Genomic DNA, 18,982 nt, shown 5'->3' with positions numbered 1-18,982 from the left:
CATTAAATCAAAATGTACAGTAGTCACGTTACTTCTTGGGAGGTTTATTGTGTAGTTATTACTCCGCAGACTAAATGGATTTTAACAATCCCATACTATTCATGAAACAATTTTGAATAAACTTTTGGTTTGTGAAAGAGCCCTTCCTCCTCCTAAATTCTTGTCAAATATTTAGATGGTAAATTTAGATAGGAGCCCATGCTTCTGTCTGTTGTTGATAAGCATTCTTCTTTCTAATCTGAGCAACCAGATCATGTATCTGTGAGTGACTTGTTTCAAGTTAGTGGTTTAAAAACTTTTCTTATATAGCTGCAATTTCTGTAAAAGTCATATGTAATGAAAGAAAATTGTGTTTTTCTCCTTCTTCAGTTCTTGGAAGACATTTAAGGGAGAAGGATAATTGCTAGTGAGAGCACAGCCCAGTTTTACTTTACAGTGAAGGTGAGTTCCAAGGAGATAAACAAGGAAGGAAATACATGGAGATCTACCCACTCTCAGGAACTAGAAAAATCTTCCAGTGAATTGTTATTTTCCCAGATATGTATGATTTACCGAGATGAGACTTCACTGAGATTTTGGCTTGCATGCCTAAGTCTCCTAAGCTGTTTTGATACTCTTAGCCTGGAAGTTACATTTCTTTCTTTTCCCCCTTATTTTCCCCCATCCCTCCCCCAACTCCAGCATTCTTCTCCTTATTTTTATCTTGGTCTGTGTCAGCAAGGAAAATCAAACATTTAAAAAAAATTAGGCCTGAAACGCAGTCATTCATCTTCACATGAAACTGTGAATGGTTACATTTATTTAAACTACAGCCTCTAAGGTGAGAAAAATATGACAGGATAACTGGTATTTTCTTTTGCAGCTTTAAAGCCCAAATGAATTCTAGTGACCCATGAGGTTAATGATAATTTCTGTTGAAAAAATATTTTATGCTATGTTTTAGGGTACCTTTTTTGACCTACAAGTTAGTGGTTTGCAGTTTTAGTTCAAAGATATTCTAGTGAATTTTCACTGATGCTGGAAACAGAGACCATTGTGCACATGTAAGGGATACAAATTAATTTAACCTTTTTCTAAACCAAAAGTATTTTAGATTAAATTTCTTTGCCATGCTGCTGATAACTCATAGTGCAGTAATATGCACTAACACATGTAGGACATCACTGACCAAGAGTCAATTACACAGTATGCATATATATATATAGGGACTTATAAATTAGGAAGTGTAGTGATTTATCCTGTGTGAGGTTCTGGTAGCCCACCAGTGCTAACAAACTCCTGGATGTTTGCTAACATCTTTCACATTATGGGAAAGGTTTCCCTGGGGATTGCTCCATGGGTTGTCCATTTCTTGTATCAAGTGCTTACCAGAACAGCTGGTTTTGGCCCCGGGCCATGTTGTCTGGATTCTAGCCTTTCCCTAAGGCTACATTTGTTGCTGCTGCTCTTTCCGGGCTGATGCCCCATCAGGCAGCAGCAGCTCTGGCAGCTCTGGCTGAGTGACCACAGGCAGAGGGCATGGAGAAGAGTCAAGGATCCTCCTCTAGGTATGTACTGATCACATTCTTGAGAAAAGCTGCTCCTCCTGCCCCTCTGCACAGCACATCTGCAGCTTTAGGTTATAATCTGGAGTCTGGTTTGCCCTCGAGGGCTCCTCGTTGTTGGCCGTGTAGGAGCGTTCCAGGGTGTGCACAAGGTGCAGTTCCTCTTCCTTGCACCACCTGCTGCAAGCACAGATGAGTGTTTGCATTCAGGTTGCTTTGCACCAGCCTCCCACTCACTTCTTCACCAGTATGAGCAACACTTGGGCAACGCCTTGAGAGCAGTAACAGGGTATGTATACTCTTCTCATGTATTAGATCTCATATAAAGAGCTTTCAGACATCGAGGAAATTACAGTGATCAAGTTCTTTCCAAATAGGATTTCTTTCTGTCTAAGAAGATTTGCATGGTTATTGTAAAGAAGCGTCTCCAGGAGTGAGGTGGCACTTCATTCTTCATGGGCATTAAGTACTATTTCCCTAAGTTCTGTTACAAACTGGTGAGAAGTTATCAACATATTTTGATAGGTAGCAAATAAATAAAAGAAAAAAGGTTCTAAATAAAATATTTTTGTAATGTGTTATCCCTAAATTCTGATTCCTTAGTTTCTAGGTTTTGTTTATAGAACTTTATGCATTTCATATACTTGTCTGTCATCTTTTCTCTCTCTTCTTTTTGGGAAATAGACTTAAACCATTAGTTGTAGCACCTGAATGAACATTTGGCCAGGATAAGAAAAGTGCTAATTCCTCAAGGAAGCAGTGTGCTGCCAGTATCACTCTTGGCTCTGGTTCAGCAGCCACAGAGGCAAGTTTTTTCCAGATGTGGAGTTACCTCTGTATGGAAGCTGCATTCATGCACTACTGGAAAGGTCAGGTGAAACAAGACCTTCATGCTTGCTTCAGGCTTTTTCACCTGAAGATATTGATTGTGTTTTCACCTCTATGGTGGCCCCTGCTTTTCTGAATGCAAAGAACCAAGGCACTGAGACAGTTAAGGACTTTACTGAAAGTCAGATGAGATTTAATAGCTGGTCTCCCAGGTGGGCTTCTCCTCACTTAACTGCAGATGCCTGAAGGGCAGCCTCTGACCTCATTGTCATGGACCTCCTCTGAAGTAGCATTTCAATTTCTGTGCCCTGCTTTAGATGTCTACTTGGAATGACATACATACACACCAGATCTGTGGGCTTCTTCCTGTAGAAGTGGGAAGCATAGGGTGGTAAGATGAGATGGGGATTGTAGATGTTTACATTCAGGTAAGACAAATCCTTTACTGCAGTAAGGATCATTCAGGCTGTCCTCCCAAAACAGGATGCATTTGGAAACTTTCTCCTGCTTCATCTGATGAGACATCAGACACCTCGAGTCACAAGCTCCAGGTGAAGTTCATGGCAGAGAAGTAGAGAAGTCTCTTCACTCCAGTTTCATAATTGTGTGCTGTCTGAAACTGTATAGCTATTTTCCTTTGTTTATTAGCAGTTACTGTTGAGAAAGCACTCAGTTCCTACAGTAATATTGGAAAAACAAAACTTGGCTTCATTAATGATCAGGTAGGTAAGATTCCATTACCTACTAATTTCCCAGCTGCTGTGTTGTAAGCAACTAAATTTTAGCGAATGAAACTGTTCATTCTTCTTTTCTGTTGTCAATGACAAATGATACACAGGAGAGGACTGACAATTTTAATAAGATCTGTTTGCAGATGTAAATCCCACATTACAGCTCCTGAAAGCTGTGTAAGGAACAGCCACAATGGGAATCATGGAAAGCATGAATTGATTGAGTTGCCCTGGAATGAACATACAGGAAGATAACTGTGATGCTTTGTGTCCTCTCTTAAGAGAAGCTGACCTGGGAGGTTTACACTTCCCAAAGTGAGCTGCATGCGTTCCTTGGGCACACATTGTCAGGTAAATTAAGGAGGAAGAAAATTTGGAAAGAACAGCAGGGAGGAATCATAAATGCATCATAAGTGAATAAGGGTGGAATGTGAAAGCGTAAAATGTAATCAGAATGGCCAGAAAGATCTGTCTGTAAATCTTGGCTGCTAAGTGGCTTAAGAGAGGGGCAGATGATTGCAGGCAGCTGAGTAATACAGCTCAGTGGGTTCCTCTTCACTGCAGTCCAGGGTGGGCTCCAAACCCTGAGCAGTTTGAAATCAGAAACTCCTTGGCCACCATAAATACAGTGTAAGGGAGCTTTCTAATCACAGCCACAGTAGCTTGTGTTCAAAATCCAGAAAGCTTTTGTTGAGATCTGGCCTTTGAAAACACTAATTGCTAGTCAGCAATTAGTTTTAAATTCTGATACGAGGTAGACAAGGAATCTTTTCTCCCTGTTTTTTATATTATGTGTACAGAATAAAGCCAGATCTAGTATCCTGTGCTTTTTGGGGTTGATAACCCCCAATCTGTAAGTTTTTGCTCACAACTTCTTCCTTGTCATCATAAAAAGTTCAACTGCAGTTTCCTTATCATGTATTCTTTATTTTTAATCTTAGCTGCACTAATGTAACAACCTGTTATTATTGCAAAGCACTTCCATGCATGCTCTTCATCTGCCCCCAGTATCCTACTCCCAACTAGACAGTCTCCAGATTTCTTTTGTGCCAGCTCTGGCAGTCATCTCCTCCCTCAGAGGGCTGAATCAGTCTGCTAAATGGAAAGCAAGGTGTGTGCTTCATTTGCTGTATTGGTTTGTGAGAAGCACGGAGGCAGAGGGAAGGGAGGTGGTGGCAGTGTGTGCCTGGGAGAGGGGGATGAAGAGGGTTAATGGGAGGCAGACTCTCCTTTTCAGTGGCAATGAGTTTCTAAGCCAAACAAGTTTGACCTGCGAAATTTCACCTTTAGTCCTTCCCCTCTCTGACTTCTCCCTCTAGGGCATTCTTTACCTTCCTGTTTTTTCCCCTTTCCATGAATTACTCTGTTTTCTTTAAGTTTTGCATCTCTCCCTTTACTGGTTTGCTGCTTCTCTACCTTCTCTACCATGGGGGCTCTGCTCTCCTTTTATTCTTTTCACCTTGGGGTATTTATTAGAAATAACACCTCTGTTTTAATCCTTTTGCAATGTTTTCCATTTTCTTTTGCATTGCATCTGTGGTTAGAAGAAGCTGGTGATGGTATAGAACTTGAGCCTAGAAATCCTGCAAACCTCTTCCCATCTTGCTCATCTACTTTCTGTGGTCAAACCTGCAGAGCAGACAAACTGGGAATCAGAGCATATGATATATGCAGAGTTCCCAACTGAAAACATCTCCTTGAAATAAGAAGTAGAAATATAGAAGAGAAAAACAGACATTCAGGGTTTTATTTTTTTACCCTTTTTTCTCCCGCCTACCTGCCTGGAGATTCTGATGATTTGAAGTTTGTTATATAAGGTTTCTTTCTGTTGGGTGCTGCTTTCCAATAGATGCTCTGCAACTGCTCAAGTATCTACCCTGCCTTGTTTTCCAGGAAGGGGAGTAGCACAGATTGTTCACCCAAGAGACAAAAATGGACTTTATTGGTAAATGCAGATACTGTGTTCTTTGTTCATGCCAAGTTGACTGTCCATGGGAACACTTAAAGATTATTTCCTCTGCAATAGGGATTAAGATCCATGGAAGATCCATAACTGGAAGCTTGTTGAGTACAGTACATCAGCATCAGAGCACATAAAAACTTTGACTCAACTGGTTTATCTTTCCAGAATATATTTTATGATATTGTACACATTTTTTTTTTTCTCAAAATACCTTCTCCTTTTCCCCTAAAGTACTGTGCTACCTGTGTTCTGAGATAATGTGATGGACTAGTAGGATTTGCCTAGATTGTAGGTTGGAAACTGATGAATTCCATTTATGTCATGCAGCACTAGGATAAGGCCACTTTCTCAGAGAACAGCTGAGAGTAACTGGGGGGGTTGCTGCCCTTACCAAAATTTGTACAGGGCATTTAAAAATGATTATAAGGGTGAAAGAGGGCTCAGGAAACATATAGCCTGGCCTAGGCTATGCGTAGCTGGGGGAGGTTTATACATCTTTAAACACTTCCATTGATGGAATAATCTCCCCAGGCAAGTCACACAGAAGTCACTACTAATTATATAACACAGCAGAATGCAATTTTCCTTCAGAATGTGTTTGATCTTCTACAGTTTGTGTAAAGACACATTTATGAAATAACAAATATGCCATGACATAGCATTTTGTTTTGAAAGTCTACGTGTTAAAGAATCACGAGCCAGTTCACTGAAAGTACGCACTGTAAAACCATGAACAGGAAAGTTATGTTTTATTTGTCCCTCTCTCCTTCACCTTTAGCTCCTCGCCTGCAGGACCAGGTTCCTCGCCGCCGGTGCTGCCGGGGGCTGGTGCGGTTTGTCGGGGGCTGTGGGACGGGCTGGCTGGAGCCGCCGCTGCCGGGCAGCCGGGGCTCGGCACAGCGGGGCGGCTCCGCGGGGCCCCGAGCCGGCGTCGGGGTCCGCCCGGGAGGGCCGGAGCCGGGAACGGAGCCGGGAACGGAGCCGCCCGTGCGGGGAGGGCTCGCAGGTGCGCCGGGCTGAGCGCTGGGCGGGAGAAGCGAAACCGCCGCCCCTCAGGCAGCGCCGGGAGCCGCCTCCTGCCGCTGCCGCCCGGCTCTGCCGAGGGGCTGCCGGCTCCCGCCGCGGGGTGGGGACAGCCGGGGGCGGGCCGCGGGCGGGAGTTACGAGGAGGAGCGCCGGGGGCCGCGGGCTGCCGGGCGGGAGCCCAGCGCTGCGGCGGACGGCGGGTCGGGGGCAGTGCCCAGCGGCGCCCGGGTGCAGGGAGCGGCGCCGCCGCCCGCCCGTTCGCGCCCATGGGGGACTCGGTGTTCAGCGAGAGGCCGGCGCTGCGCTACGCGGTGAGTGCCGGGGCGGGGGGGGCTGCGCGGACCGGGGCGCCCACGTGTGCCGTGGGGTGTGGGAGCGTCCGTCTGTCCGTCCGCACAGGCGCGGAGCCGCGGGTCAGGGGGAGGCGGCTGCAGTCCTGCCCCGGCGGGGACTCGATGCGCGCAGCCTGCAGGCACGGCGCTGAGCTGGAGGCTTTCCCCGCTTTCCTACCTGGGAGTGTCGCGCTTTGCTGGAGATGACATAAAATATATATATTTTAATTAATAAAGGAGCGGGCGATGCGGGGCAGCCGGGCTGCAGCCGGCCGGAGCGGTGGCGGTGCCGCCTCTCCCCGGGGTAGCGGGGCGCTCCGGCTCGGGGATCCCGGGAGCCCTGGGTCCGGCCCCGCTGCCCTTGTCCTGTCCTGGTGCTGGGGTGAGCCCTGCACCGGCAGGGCTATCGGGGGAGCCCCGGGTCCGGCCCCGCTGCCCTTCTCCCGTCCGCGGGCTGGGGTGAGCCCAGCGCCGGCAGGGCTCTCGGTGGCTGGTTCCGGCTCCGCTCCCGCGGCGGTTCCGATAATAACACCCTACTTTATTTAATTTCCTTCATGAGAGCTGGTCCTGTTGAAAAGCCGCTGCACTTCCACCAGCCTTATTAGGAGCATTTTCTCGTTTGCTCCGGCGGGTAAAAAAAAAAAAAAAAAAAAAAAAAAAAAAAAAAAAAAAAGCCGCGTAAAAACAGCCAGCTGCCTCCTCTCCTGAAGTCATAAATAAACTCCAGCACGAGTTATTGCTATTGCATGCGAGGGCTGGTGCCGCTCTCGTTTGCACCCATGTCAGTGATGAATACTTTTATTGCTGTTGTTAAAGTTGTGTGGGAATTGTCAGTCGGAGCAGGCTTGCCTCGCTGGTCCTGGGAGCACGGCGGCTGGATTGGCGGGATGGGTTGATGGATATTTAATTGTATCAATTACGGGACACACTGCGATGTGCTTGTTTTTTTACGCGCTTCACTTTGATTCCTTCAGTATTGGACATGAAATTAAACTTCTTTTTATACACTCTTTTATTTTAAAACCTTGTGTAAACAATTTGGAAGAGACTACTTGGGTTTTTTTGGGCAGCAGGTTTAATGTCTGTCTCTATACATATTTTTGTACCCACTCAACTGTAGGTGTTAGTGCATTCAGCTGCTGTAGTAATATGAGTTTTTAGAGGTAATGGTAAGTTAGCTAAATTAGTTAATAGAAACAAATACCTTTGTAGTGATAGTGATTTCATCAGGACTCTTGTTGTCATACACCAAACAAATTGGAACCACTCTTTCAGCAGGGTAATGGTGCCGTGAGTATTTCGATGTGGTGACCACTGCTAGTCACGTCACGTGCTAGCACCATGAAACTTTTATTACTTCCTGTGATTGTGCTTGTCAGTCTGCCATTAACTACTAGTTGCAAACACATTATTGTTTCTGTCAGTTGCGTATCAGTCCTGTTTCATGCTTGGAGCCAACAGCAGGTAGTGCATTGAATTCAGGACAGCAGGCATGCAAGGGAAGAAGGATGGCCAGCCATATCGGATGACCATTGCCCCTTTGACAAAACCCCTGGTCTTTGATTGCTGTATATCGCAGCAAAAGGGAAATTGCACACCTGAGAATGAAACTTCAAAGTTTGTTTTACTATTTTAGGATATATTTCAATGATGAAGTCGCAACACATAGTTATATCTTGGAGGTAAGTGACATTTATAGTTTATATCACTGGCTTGCCTGGAGAATTGGGGTCTGGATGCTGTGCATAATCCAGGCTTAACATGGAGTCTGTGAAAACCTAGATGAGATGAAAAGTGTGTTGACTTGATGATGAACTAAGACTGTAGAGCTTTCTTGTATTGAACCTTAGTAATTACTGCTTAAATGTAGTGAAGTACCGTTCTCATTAAGTAGTTGCATGGTGTAAATACAAATCAAGTTCTTGGATTGTTTTGATAACTGTGAAATAAAAATTATGCAGTGTTATAGCATTTAATAGCCATTAATTTATTGGCAGAAGAAATTATAGTGATTTCTGTGGTGAGCTTCTCTTCTGATTTTCAGGACTGATAATTTGAATTTCATGGTTTTCATAAAAGGAAGCATCTGCACTGGCATCTTCGTTCCAGACAGCACTGTGCTTCTGAAGGCAGTTTCCCAGTCTTCCCAGTTGTTTGCTTTGCTTCGTGTCTCAGGGTGGACTGATCATGGGAAACAGCATTTGTTCAGGTGATGCTGAACTGGGGAATGTGCTCCTGGTGCTTCTCAGCTTGGAGGGTATTTGAGCCTCAGGACCAAGCTAGAGTCAGCTAAACTTGGAAAATTCGTGTTGTTTGGGCATTCCATCCGCTGTACCAGCCCCTGAGCTCTGCAGTGTGCTACAGCCAGTGCAACACAATAATGTAGCCATAAATCAACAGGGATGGCACTGTGATTCTGTGGCTTCCTAGTGTGTTTGCAAGCATAGCTTATGCAAACACAGACTTAATAGCTTAAGACTGTTATGTCAGTGGCTATGATCCCATCACCTATAGCACATTGGATCCTGTGTGTGTTAAGTGAGAGTGGAATGACTGATAATTATGTCACAGTTCCATTCTGAACTCGGCATTGGTGTTGACTTACCTAAAAACTCCTCTAGGCAAAGAGGTCATTTTAATATGCTGAAATATTGTTTTCAGTGAAAAGTAAATTAAAAGAAACCAGCCAGTTGAAAATGAAAAAAAATATGTTATTAAAGGAGTAGGTGTAAGAAAAACAAACCAAAATGCAGACTGGGAGACAGTTATACTTGCATTAGATTAGAGAAACAATTTTTTTCCCTCCTCATATCGTTTCATTAGTCCAAAGACTCTTTTACCTTTCTTATATGTTTAGATGACATTTGTATTAAAACTTAGAGAAAGGTAAATAATATCTCATTCTTGATGTATGTTGCCTGGCCAAACTGAACTCTTTATTTTTTAGACATGGGTTAATTTATCTGTACATTAATGATCTGGCTGAATTACTCTGAATTAAAAGCTCTTTTTGGTATCATGGTGTTTGTAACTGATACTAAAATCTCCAAATGTTCCAGGAACAGTTTTCTATAGTTTCATTAAAAGGGATGGTCACCTTTCTGACTTGGGATTTCTTTTTGTTTATTGCTAAATTCTTTTTTTTCCCCCCCTCCATCTTAGTAGCTTTATGGGGGAACTAAAAAGCTGCGTCGTGTATTTTGGCTAAAACATCAGAGAGATCCATTGGTTACTTGAGATGTAGAATTTTTTCCTGTGACAAAAAGACTCAAAACAGCCTCAGCTGTTGCCCAATCAGCCGGTCCCTCAGTGGTTCAAAGCAGAAAGATTGGAGAATGATCTGGTTTGGATATAGTCATTTTAATCTTAGTGTAATATCTTTAATCTTGTTTTGTCTTGAAACATTTACCAGAAAGGATTTCCCTCAAGGGAAAGGACATTTTACCCTGATGAGGAAACTGTGACTGTCTTTCACCAGGGAATATGAGAAAATGGGGAGGAGCTGGGATTTGGAAGTGGCTGCCATGGCTTGAGAGATACCTTGGGGAATTCATCTAAGGAGAAAATATGAGACTTTCTTGGGGCCAAAAATTGAGTGTTCTGGCATCCAGAGTGGAAGGGATATGTGAGTCCTTGGACAACAACTTTGAGTTGGTTTAAGCTTCTCACCTCAGATTCAGACATTGGAGAGTATTTTGAGAAAAGAAGGTTTTTTCCCAGCCTCCAGCAGTGTTTGGGGCACTGCATTGTGTGTTTGCTCAGCCTGTGCCCAGCTGACCCTTGCTGGGCTGATAGGCAGACTTGCTGCTCCCTCGTTAGTGTCTTAAATCCACGAGGCTGCATGGAAGGATGGAGAAAACAGAAGAAGCAGTTTTCACTGGAAACTATGACACTAGGAAACCTCCTGCTTTCTGGAGCACAGAGGGAGTAAAAAGAGGATAACACACATTTTCCTCCAGTATTCCAGTTGTACTAATGATAACTAAGAATTAGATATTAGAATAATTCAAGGTGGAGTACCAAGATTGGTGGTGATGCTGTAAAGCTGTAAACTGGAATGGTAAAAATCTCCTTGGGAAGAGGACCCAAGCACTGCCATCCTCCTGTGGGCTTGCTTGTGTTTTGCAAGAATCCTCTTTTAAAGACAGTTCCTTGTGTTTCTGATTTCAGGACACATTGCCTTATGACTTCAGCCACTCATGGGTTTTAACAACAAACTTACATGCCACAAGCAGACCACGCTTGTTACCATAATTGTGGGAAATCCTACAACTAATTTATTTTACTGGACTAATAAGAATGCTGTCTTCACCTAGACCATTTGACTGGTTTCTCTCTCTTGCCAACAGTCTTGCCAGCAAGAAACAGCACAGGACCAGGCTGGGCCAGTGTGTACCCAGATCAGTCATAGTGTATTTTTGTGCTTAGGTTTCGTGAGGTTAAGGACAGGCTGTGGGCTGGAGAGTAAGTTCCTGCCCATCAAAAAATCTTAAACATCTCTACTTCACAAAAGGTAGCTGCCTATTTTCTCCTATCCTGAATAGTCACAAGCAGAGTTAACTTGTTCAGGAGGTTTAATTGCTCTGTAGGTGTTGTTTTCAAATTAGGAAATTTTGAAGAAAACTATCAAATTCACCAAATAAACAAGCTACAGAAGAGGCAATTAGCAGTAGAGGAATAGTTAAATGTCAGATTTCTGGCATCTGATTCTTGGATTTTATTTGTCAAGGACTTATCTCACCTTATGCACGTTGGATTTTTTGGAAGGAGGAATATGATTTCTGAGCAATGTTGAGCCCAGTGCTTCATTCTTCATTTGGGTGAAATTCCCAGTGACAGTGGTGACTCATGCTTGCACTTCTGCAACGTTTGAAAGTACTTTTATTGCTAATCTCTAAAGAGCATGTATAAATATAGGAAGTGAGCTCTCTTTGTCACTCAGTATGAACACCAAGACCAAGCTTTGACTGGGATTGATGGAATTGAAGTGAGTCCAGCTGTTTTTTATCTGCTATGCAAAGTGGCCATGAGTTAACACCAAAGAGCTGGAATCCAGGAAGCAAGGGGCTGGTGTGTGTCACAGGATTTAAAAAAGTTACAGGAAGTAGATTTCCATTCTGATCAGATTCTATTTTTTTATAGCTGTTGTACACCTCATGTATTCTGGGAGCTCTTACTGACATGTGGGTATCACTGTTCTTCCTCTCATGTGCAGGACAAGATGGGGGCAGATGCAGGTGGAGTTGGGCAGGACTTGCTAGGTTAGGTGCAGAGCCACACTGATGTGGTTTATTAGTCTGCTCCCAGACACTGTGCGGAAATAAAAGTGGCCTAAAGTACAGAGAAAAGTGGCCACCCTGTGTATAGACAGCAGGAGGTAAAGCTTCCCTTTATTCAGTTTATCTCTAGCATAATCTGTCCCTGCAGAGCAATTACAGTTCTTGTAGTAGTACTTGCAAAGATGCTGTTTAACAAAACTCCCACGTGAGGGGATCTTCAGGGTTTCTCTGCAGAGGGGCGCACAACCATTAGGCTCAGGTGTGGTGGTGTGCTTCCCCTTCCCCAGGAAGGTTTATGCTTATACAGCTTCTCCAGGAGAAGACTGAATCAACCAGCACCAGTCCTCTGCAAAGCTTCATGGTGATGTTTTGGGCTCAGCTCTGCCTGAGCAGCAAGGTCATGTGTGGCTAAAATCAGCACCTGTGCCTGGAACGAAGCTTAGCCATGTAGATGAAGTGCAAGATGAGGATTTCAGTCTCTGTTATGTCCTTTATTGGTGACTTTAGAGCAAGGCTGTTCTCTGGTCCTTTTCAATTATTTCTTCCCCTATGGAAATACTTTTCTTCCTAAAGAACCTGTGTGTGCAAACGTGCTAGTCTTTAGAGATTGTTCAGGTATGATGGTGGTGTGAATACAGAACTACCCTGAAGTAAAAATGTTGAGCTCCACCTAGTCAATATTCCCCACACAAGCTGATGGTTTGTATTCCAGTTCTGTTTTCCAGAAGCTTTTTGAAATTTGCAGATGTGTCTTCACACTTCTTTCAGCCTGAAGAGTGAAGTAAATGGAAGATGATTGAGGGCACAGATATATTTAGGTAGTTGGTTCTACTTGTATTTATCTTCAGTTGCAAATTGGTTACCTTTTATGCACAAATGTCTGTGTACAACTGTGAGGAAGGAAATTTACTTACTCAGGAGATTTGTTTCTGTAGAGTTATATTTAGTAAAGTAGTTTTGCTGGCTACAGCTCTTCAAAATTTCATGTGTATTTAGAATTTAAATCTCAAATGAAAATGACACCTAAGGAATACTCTGGTTTACATGCTATCATGTAAGCAGGGATTTTTGAACTTCTTTCATTTGTCTACTAAGGACCTCTGTTGTTTACGCACTACTATTTCTGGGCTAGGTGTGTTTGCTGCTCTTGTTCTAAAGGAATACCTCTACCTGTGGCAGAAATACAGATGAACTCTTAGTGACTTGGAAAAGATGTACTCAGAGTTCAAATTCCACACTATTGCTGCCTTTCTATGACATTCGAGAATATAGAAAGACATTTCACTTCATGGAGTGAAATGGCTTTTATTTGTCTAGGGAATAAAGGAGGTCTGCATGCATTGTACTGCTTACAAAAAGAATCTGACAGCCTTTCTGTAGCATGCCTTGGCTGACAAGTCCACATGGTTCACATTAAGTTTCTCTAAAGGGGTGTCAAACCTTAGTGCTCCCTTGGGAGATACCTGGATCTTATCAGGCATGGCTGACTAAAAAAGAAAGGTAAGTAATGTTTTTTCTTTCTAATGCTTACTATCTAAGTGTTATTGATAGCTCACATTTAAAAGGATTTTCTGAATATATTCTCTACTAAAGCAAAAAATGTTATGATATGCTGATGGAAAATTGAATATTACAGCAGTACTTAAATAGACTGTATTTAGTGTTCAGTTGCTAAGGGCAACCTGAGTAAAGTTTGGGTTTTTCAGGCTGTGGTGCCCTCAGGTATGCAGGAAGAGTAAGTGCTGATCTTAACTGCCTGCTGTTATTTCATACATGGATGCTTTGCATTTTTGAAACAGGTGATTGAAGCTGTGGAAATTATACTGGAGGCTGTTGCTATTACATCATACAATTGAATTGTTTACTTCTAAATAATACCTCATACTTTTGTGCATTAGTTTATGTGAATCTGATTATCAGTCACTTTTGCTGTGCTGCCATGAAGATAGATGATGATCCTGTGATTTTATAACTACTACAGTTCTATGTAACTACAGTAGATTAGAGCCAGTCTTCACTGTTTACTGTAGATGATCAATTTCTTTGAAATCGAGCATCTTGTATAACTGTAGCACCCAGACTTTGGCCTGTCTAATCTCCTGAAACTTGCTGTTGTCTTCTTTTGATGTTGATAAAGGTATAATACTTGCAAAGTTCTAAATATTTACAAAGTCAGTTGTGTTGTTTGGGATGTCAGGTTTGATGCAGACACCTAAGTTAAATGTTGTTTAATGATGAGTATTTTTTTCCCTTTTTCCTGTTAGTTTGTAAAAGGTTCTGTTACACTCATCTATACGTGACTTGGCATTTGGATCCAGTATCTTTGCTGGCTGAAATTCTCATTTGTGTGATTACTGTATTTTTTCTGGTCTGGTCCTATTAATAAAGATCTTGAGGCTTGCAAAGCACTTTGTTTAAACACAAGCTGTGGAAAAGAATCTGAAGATCATTGTTTGATTAAGCTTGCTTAAAAACTTGAAAATGTATTTCTGCTTTTCAGATGGGGTTTTGAATAAGCACAGTATTTAGAGCTATTTCTACATACCAAAAAAAAAAAAAAAAAAAAAAAAAAAGCAAACAGCTAACCATAAACAAATTGTGCTGGAAGAAAACAAACCATAGGTACTTGCTGCCTAGTCCTGTTCTTGCTGAAATATATCCCAGCTCATGAAACAGATGTGGAGTCCAACTTTGTGCAGAGGCCACACCCTCCATTTCCCTTGGCAGATTGTCTCACATTCCTGTGACCCTCTGGATAAAACCATCCTTTAACTGGTACTCTGGCCTTAAATGTTTATTTTTTTCTTTTGTGGTAAATTGCTCTTGTTCTGTATCACTGCAGGCTGTCATTAATATTTGCATACTGTTATTATGTATCCCTTTAAATGTCAGATTTTGTAGCTGCACATATTGAATGTTGGAAATATTCCCAATTTCTATGAACGTTATCTTAAATAAAACTGAGTGATTTATTTTACTGTAGAGTATGGCACTGAGGAACTTTTGGTAGAATGTCAGAGGGGTTTTCTTGTTTGCAGGCAGAGATCCCTATGAGTAATTGAGGAACCCCCAATTAGCTGGTTGCTTCCTCTCCCAGATGTGTGTTTCTGTGGTCTCCTTTATGAACGTTTTTGTTGCAGAGTTTTCAGCCTGTTCTGTCCTCTGAGCACATCTGGACAAATGGCAGGAACAGGTGGCAGGAGGGGAAGTACATGGCTTGGCTTTTAACTGGAGGGTGCACATCCTTCAGAGCTGTAGCTGCTGAATCTCTTCTTGTGGTGTCTGCAGTGTCTTGCACAAGCAGCAGCAATGACCAGGGGGTTTTGTTTCAACCCTTGAGAAGCACATGGGCTGCCCCTGCCGTGAGAGATGCAAAATGTTCATGTCTTGAGCCCAGGTTCATGTCTCAGTGGTGGGTTTGGTGGGTTTTCACTGGAGAGATGCACATGCATAGCTCTCAGCATTATCTGGTGACAGGCAGGACATTCCAACACCTCTGTTTAGCTCAGGAGCAGGGGAGCTGCTGAGCCGTGTCCTTGTGACCTCAGGAGCTGAATTACCTGAGCTGCTGTTGGAGGAGCACAGGAGATGACAGCCAGCTGTGACACAGACTGTGAGCACCTGAGAATTGCACCACTCACTCCCAGCTGTGCGTGATGGACACAAGCCGAAGTTTTCCAGGAGTGAAAACTGCAGTGTCACACATGTGCATGGGTCAGTCCAGCTCTCAGCATGACCTGGTGGGTTTGGATTTAAAGCCACTGGGATTTCCAGGGGCAGTTCACAGTCCTTCTTCAGCAGAAGGTGAACTCCTGCTCAGTTGTGATTCTGGACACACAATTTTGCCTTTTGGGTAAGGGTCTTGCTGGTGCATCATTCTGGGCTGCTTTGTTTCCTTGTGGCTGAGTGAGCCCATAGCTGGACACTGTGGCTGGAAGAAATGAAGTTGCTAGTGATGAGCTTTGTTTTCAGAGTTACTGAGGCCTCAATTTCTCTATAAATACTTTTGGTTTTTAAATTTTTTTATTTTTGCATGTCTTACCCTGAACTGTATTCGCAAGGTTCGATTTAGATTGATGTAAATCTGAAATTCAGTCTGAGGCCACAGGAGAATGGACTAATTAAATGCAAATTTTTGAGCTTCATTACCCCTCACCTGTCTTCTTCTACAATGTATCTGCATTTTAGTCAAGGTTTTCCATGCATGAATGCACAGCCCATGTGAAGCAATGTCGAATTCCTAAATTTTAGGAATTTACTATGATAAAATGTTGCAAGAGGGCAGAATTAACCTCAGTCAGAAATACAGAGGAGAAAAGGGGTAAAAAGAGCGAACTGTGCAGTCCTCTGTACATTGTACATTACTTTGTCAAATGTTTTTGTTACTTTATTGTAACAAAAAGAGTTGTTTATATTTCTTTACAGAAGAGATGGTCTTGTCCTTTTTGGATGCTGATCAGTTGATGATTTCCCTTCTGGCTAACTGTATTTTTTTGGGGAGGCATTCTCCCTGCTGTGAGTTCTCTAATGAACAATGGTTGTCCCACTACAGGTGATTCATGGCTTTGGAAGTGGTCCTTGCAAATCTTTATTTTCTGATAGCACTGTAGTCTTGAAAGCACTCCTTTCTATGCGAAATTTGTGAGTCTCCAGCTACTGAGTCTCTCTGCATGATTTTGGATAGTTTATTGTGAGTGATGCTGAATTACGTGTTTTACTTCCTAGAAGTATACACAATGGCTGGGGAGTATTTAAATCCTTCAGTATTAGAACAGCATTTCTGGCCATGAGTTAATATTGCCATTGTGCCTGTTGGTCTCTAAATTAGGCTGAACTTGAGTCAAGACTGAGGCCCTTGCTACACGGCTGTGACCTTAATTTTGTCAATACTGTGTTGTCACGCAAGTTTGTATCATTTTTCCTTCCTGCATTTCCATCATCCATGTACAGTCATCCCACTATGTATTTTTGTTGGTGCAGGCTTTCTCAAACCCAGGTAAGCATGAACTATTTTTGTGCCCTTAAATATGTCATAGGTGCCTTTAGTCATCTTCTGTGAAGTGATGGGAAAGAATTACTTGGCTGACTGTCAAATATAGTGTCTTTCAGCAACTTTGAGGTCTGTACAGCTGAATTTGAAAATATACTTTTACTAGGAGCTGGCCCTGTTCATCTGGCCAGCTGAGGCTTTTTTCTTTCTTGTGTGGCATTGCCAGATAATACCCAGTAATTGTTGCTGTGCAGCAAAACAATTCTGTGCTGTTGCAAGTCCTTTTCTCTCAGCAAGATTGAAAAAGGTGAAGGGGACAGTGTTTCTGCCCTACCCTAAATAAAGAGTAACTAAAATGCGCACAGGGAGGAAATCTGATTAGTAACAAGCTGCTGTTGCTTTTTTTTTTTCATCTCTCTCGGGCATAACATCAAAGTGTTTGACAAGAACTATTATTGCCAGGAAGTCCTTACAATTATTACCTATGCCTGCAAATAGAGTGTCTGTTCTTTTAGCTAGCATGCAATATTAAGCAGAGTTTACTTATATCTTAGTATATTTTGCACTAGTTGTTTAAGTCATTTCCTCTTTATGTAGAATTCATGCCTGAAATTCCAGCTGAAGAAGTATTATTGAATTCCTTTCCTTTACTATCATGTTTCTGATGGTGGTTTCTTATGTATTGCTTATTTTAAAGTTCTCTTAAATGCTTTCTCTTGCAGGAAAGTGAGAAAATGAACTATCAGGAAGTACACATGCTCTGTAGATCATGGGCAACAATTTTTAATAAAAATGCTGTGCAGAGCACATTTATCAGCCTAACTCATTTTGTATGATTTCTGTTGGAATATTTATACTTTTTGATCGATTTTCTATATACCACATAATACCATACATTGACTATTAATAACTATTGACTTAAATGTGTGAGGCTTTGCAGATTAGAGTGTCCCTTTCACTAAAATTTACAGGAAATAACAAGGTTTATCACTTTTCCCAAGTTATGTGTGTAATTTGATAATACACATTCTCCCAATTTAGGGCTGGTAGAGCTCAGATCTTCATGCTGTTGCCATTTATTAATTATATTTACTTTAATTTTGCTGGTGTCCTTTTGCAAGGTGGGGCTTTGGTTTGAACTCTTCAAATTCAGATAGACCTTCAGCTCCAAAGATTGATGTTAAAATGACTGCTTTGGTTTTTCCCCTTGTCCTTACAGATTGTCATAGCATTGTGTGTGTTATTCTTGTGTGTTTGAGACACATGTAGGTTTGATCTCTTGTCTAACACTGCCTCTCTCCTAAGTGTGCAAGGCCAGGCCAAGTCAAGGTTTCATTTTACATGGATGAGTATTTTCTTTACAGTATATATTAGTGAAGTTTTCTGAAACGGTGCAGCTCTGCTCCCGAGGTCTGGTGTAAAACAAACTTCAAAACAGAGAGCAGATTTCAGTCATTGCTTCTGAAAATGCCAGCAGTCACATGGCTGCTTGACAAGGGGTGAGGATGGTTTCAGTGTTTATGAAGCCAGATTTATAAACTGACAAGAGCAGAGTTTGTACATAGCTTGTTCTGTAAAGTGCTTAATGCATTTTGGTGCATTTAGAAGCAATAATGTGTAATAGAGTGTGTACGTATTTCCTTGCTTTTCACAAATAACCTTGTTATGTTCTTGGTGATTCATCTTGCTGTTTTCTCCCATGAAGCTTTTTTCCCCACTAATGGTAATACTACTCAGTTTTCTGTGAACTCAGTAGAATTTCTATTTATCTATTAAGAAGGCAAAATCAAGGGGGAAAAGGGGAGGTCACGTTTCTTCTGGGATGAGTTACCATGAGGAATTAATGTCTTGTTATTTTGCCTAAACTGGCCTCTAGCTATCTTTGTGGATCCCTTTTAAAGCAAGCTTGAATGCAGTTTTAGCAGGGTGATTGGAGAAAGGCAACAATAAATACTCTGACTCATAACAGTGCGTGTTTAGGTATTTAGACATAGATTTAACTCTAAATGCAGTTTCTCAATCCGGCTCCAAAGCAGACAAAGAAACAGACATTTTGATTCCATTCATCAGGCAAATGAGGTTGCTTTTACGTGAGTTTCTTTGAATCTCCTCAAGGCTTCCCTGCTTGAAGCAGAAGTGGGTAAATGAATGGCTCCTGGATTCCATGTCACCATTATAATTATGCCTTATCATGCAAATTCATTGCATTTGGGAGTCCTTTTTGTCCATGTTAAGCCACATGCAGTTCAGGTGGTCCCAGCCTCTACCAGTGGCACTTTGAGCCTCAGT

The 18,982-nt window shown here is 42.2% G+C and overlaps 1 protein-coding gene across 2 annotated transcripts in view; it reads left to right on the top strand.

Annotated features, from left to right (window-relative positions):
• ARHGAP6 (Rho GTPase activating protein 6) overlaps window positions 1–18,982 on the top strand; it is a 313,488-nt gene that overhangs the window by 147,630 nt on the left and 146,876 nt on the right. Inside the window, exon 1 of one of the 2 annotated variants that reach the window (XM_058018516.1) lies at window positions 6,338–6,403. The exons of the other annotated variant lie outside the window; for it this stretch is intronic. Within the exon in view, the coding sequence (XP_057874499.1) occupies window positions 6,359–6,403 (45 nt within the window). The 5' untranslated portion in view covers window positions 6,338–6,358. Of the gene's footprint in view, window positions 1–6,337; window positions 6,404–18,982 lie in introns of those variants that run through there. 2 annotated transcript variants of the gene reach the window in all.

This window comes from Melospiza georgiana, chromosome 2 (assembly GCF_028018845.1).
Source record: "Melospiza georgiana isolate bMelGeo1 chromosome 2, bMelGeo1.pri, whole genome shotgun sequence".
Taxonomy (NCBI): domain Eukaryota; kingdom Metazoa; phylum Chordata; class Aves; order Passeriformes; family Passerellidae; genus Melospiza; species Melospiza georgiana.
This window is presented reverse-complemented; position numbering and strand designations above follow the sequence as displayed.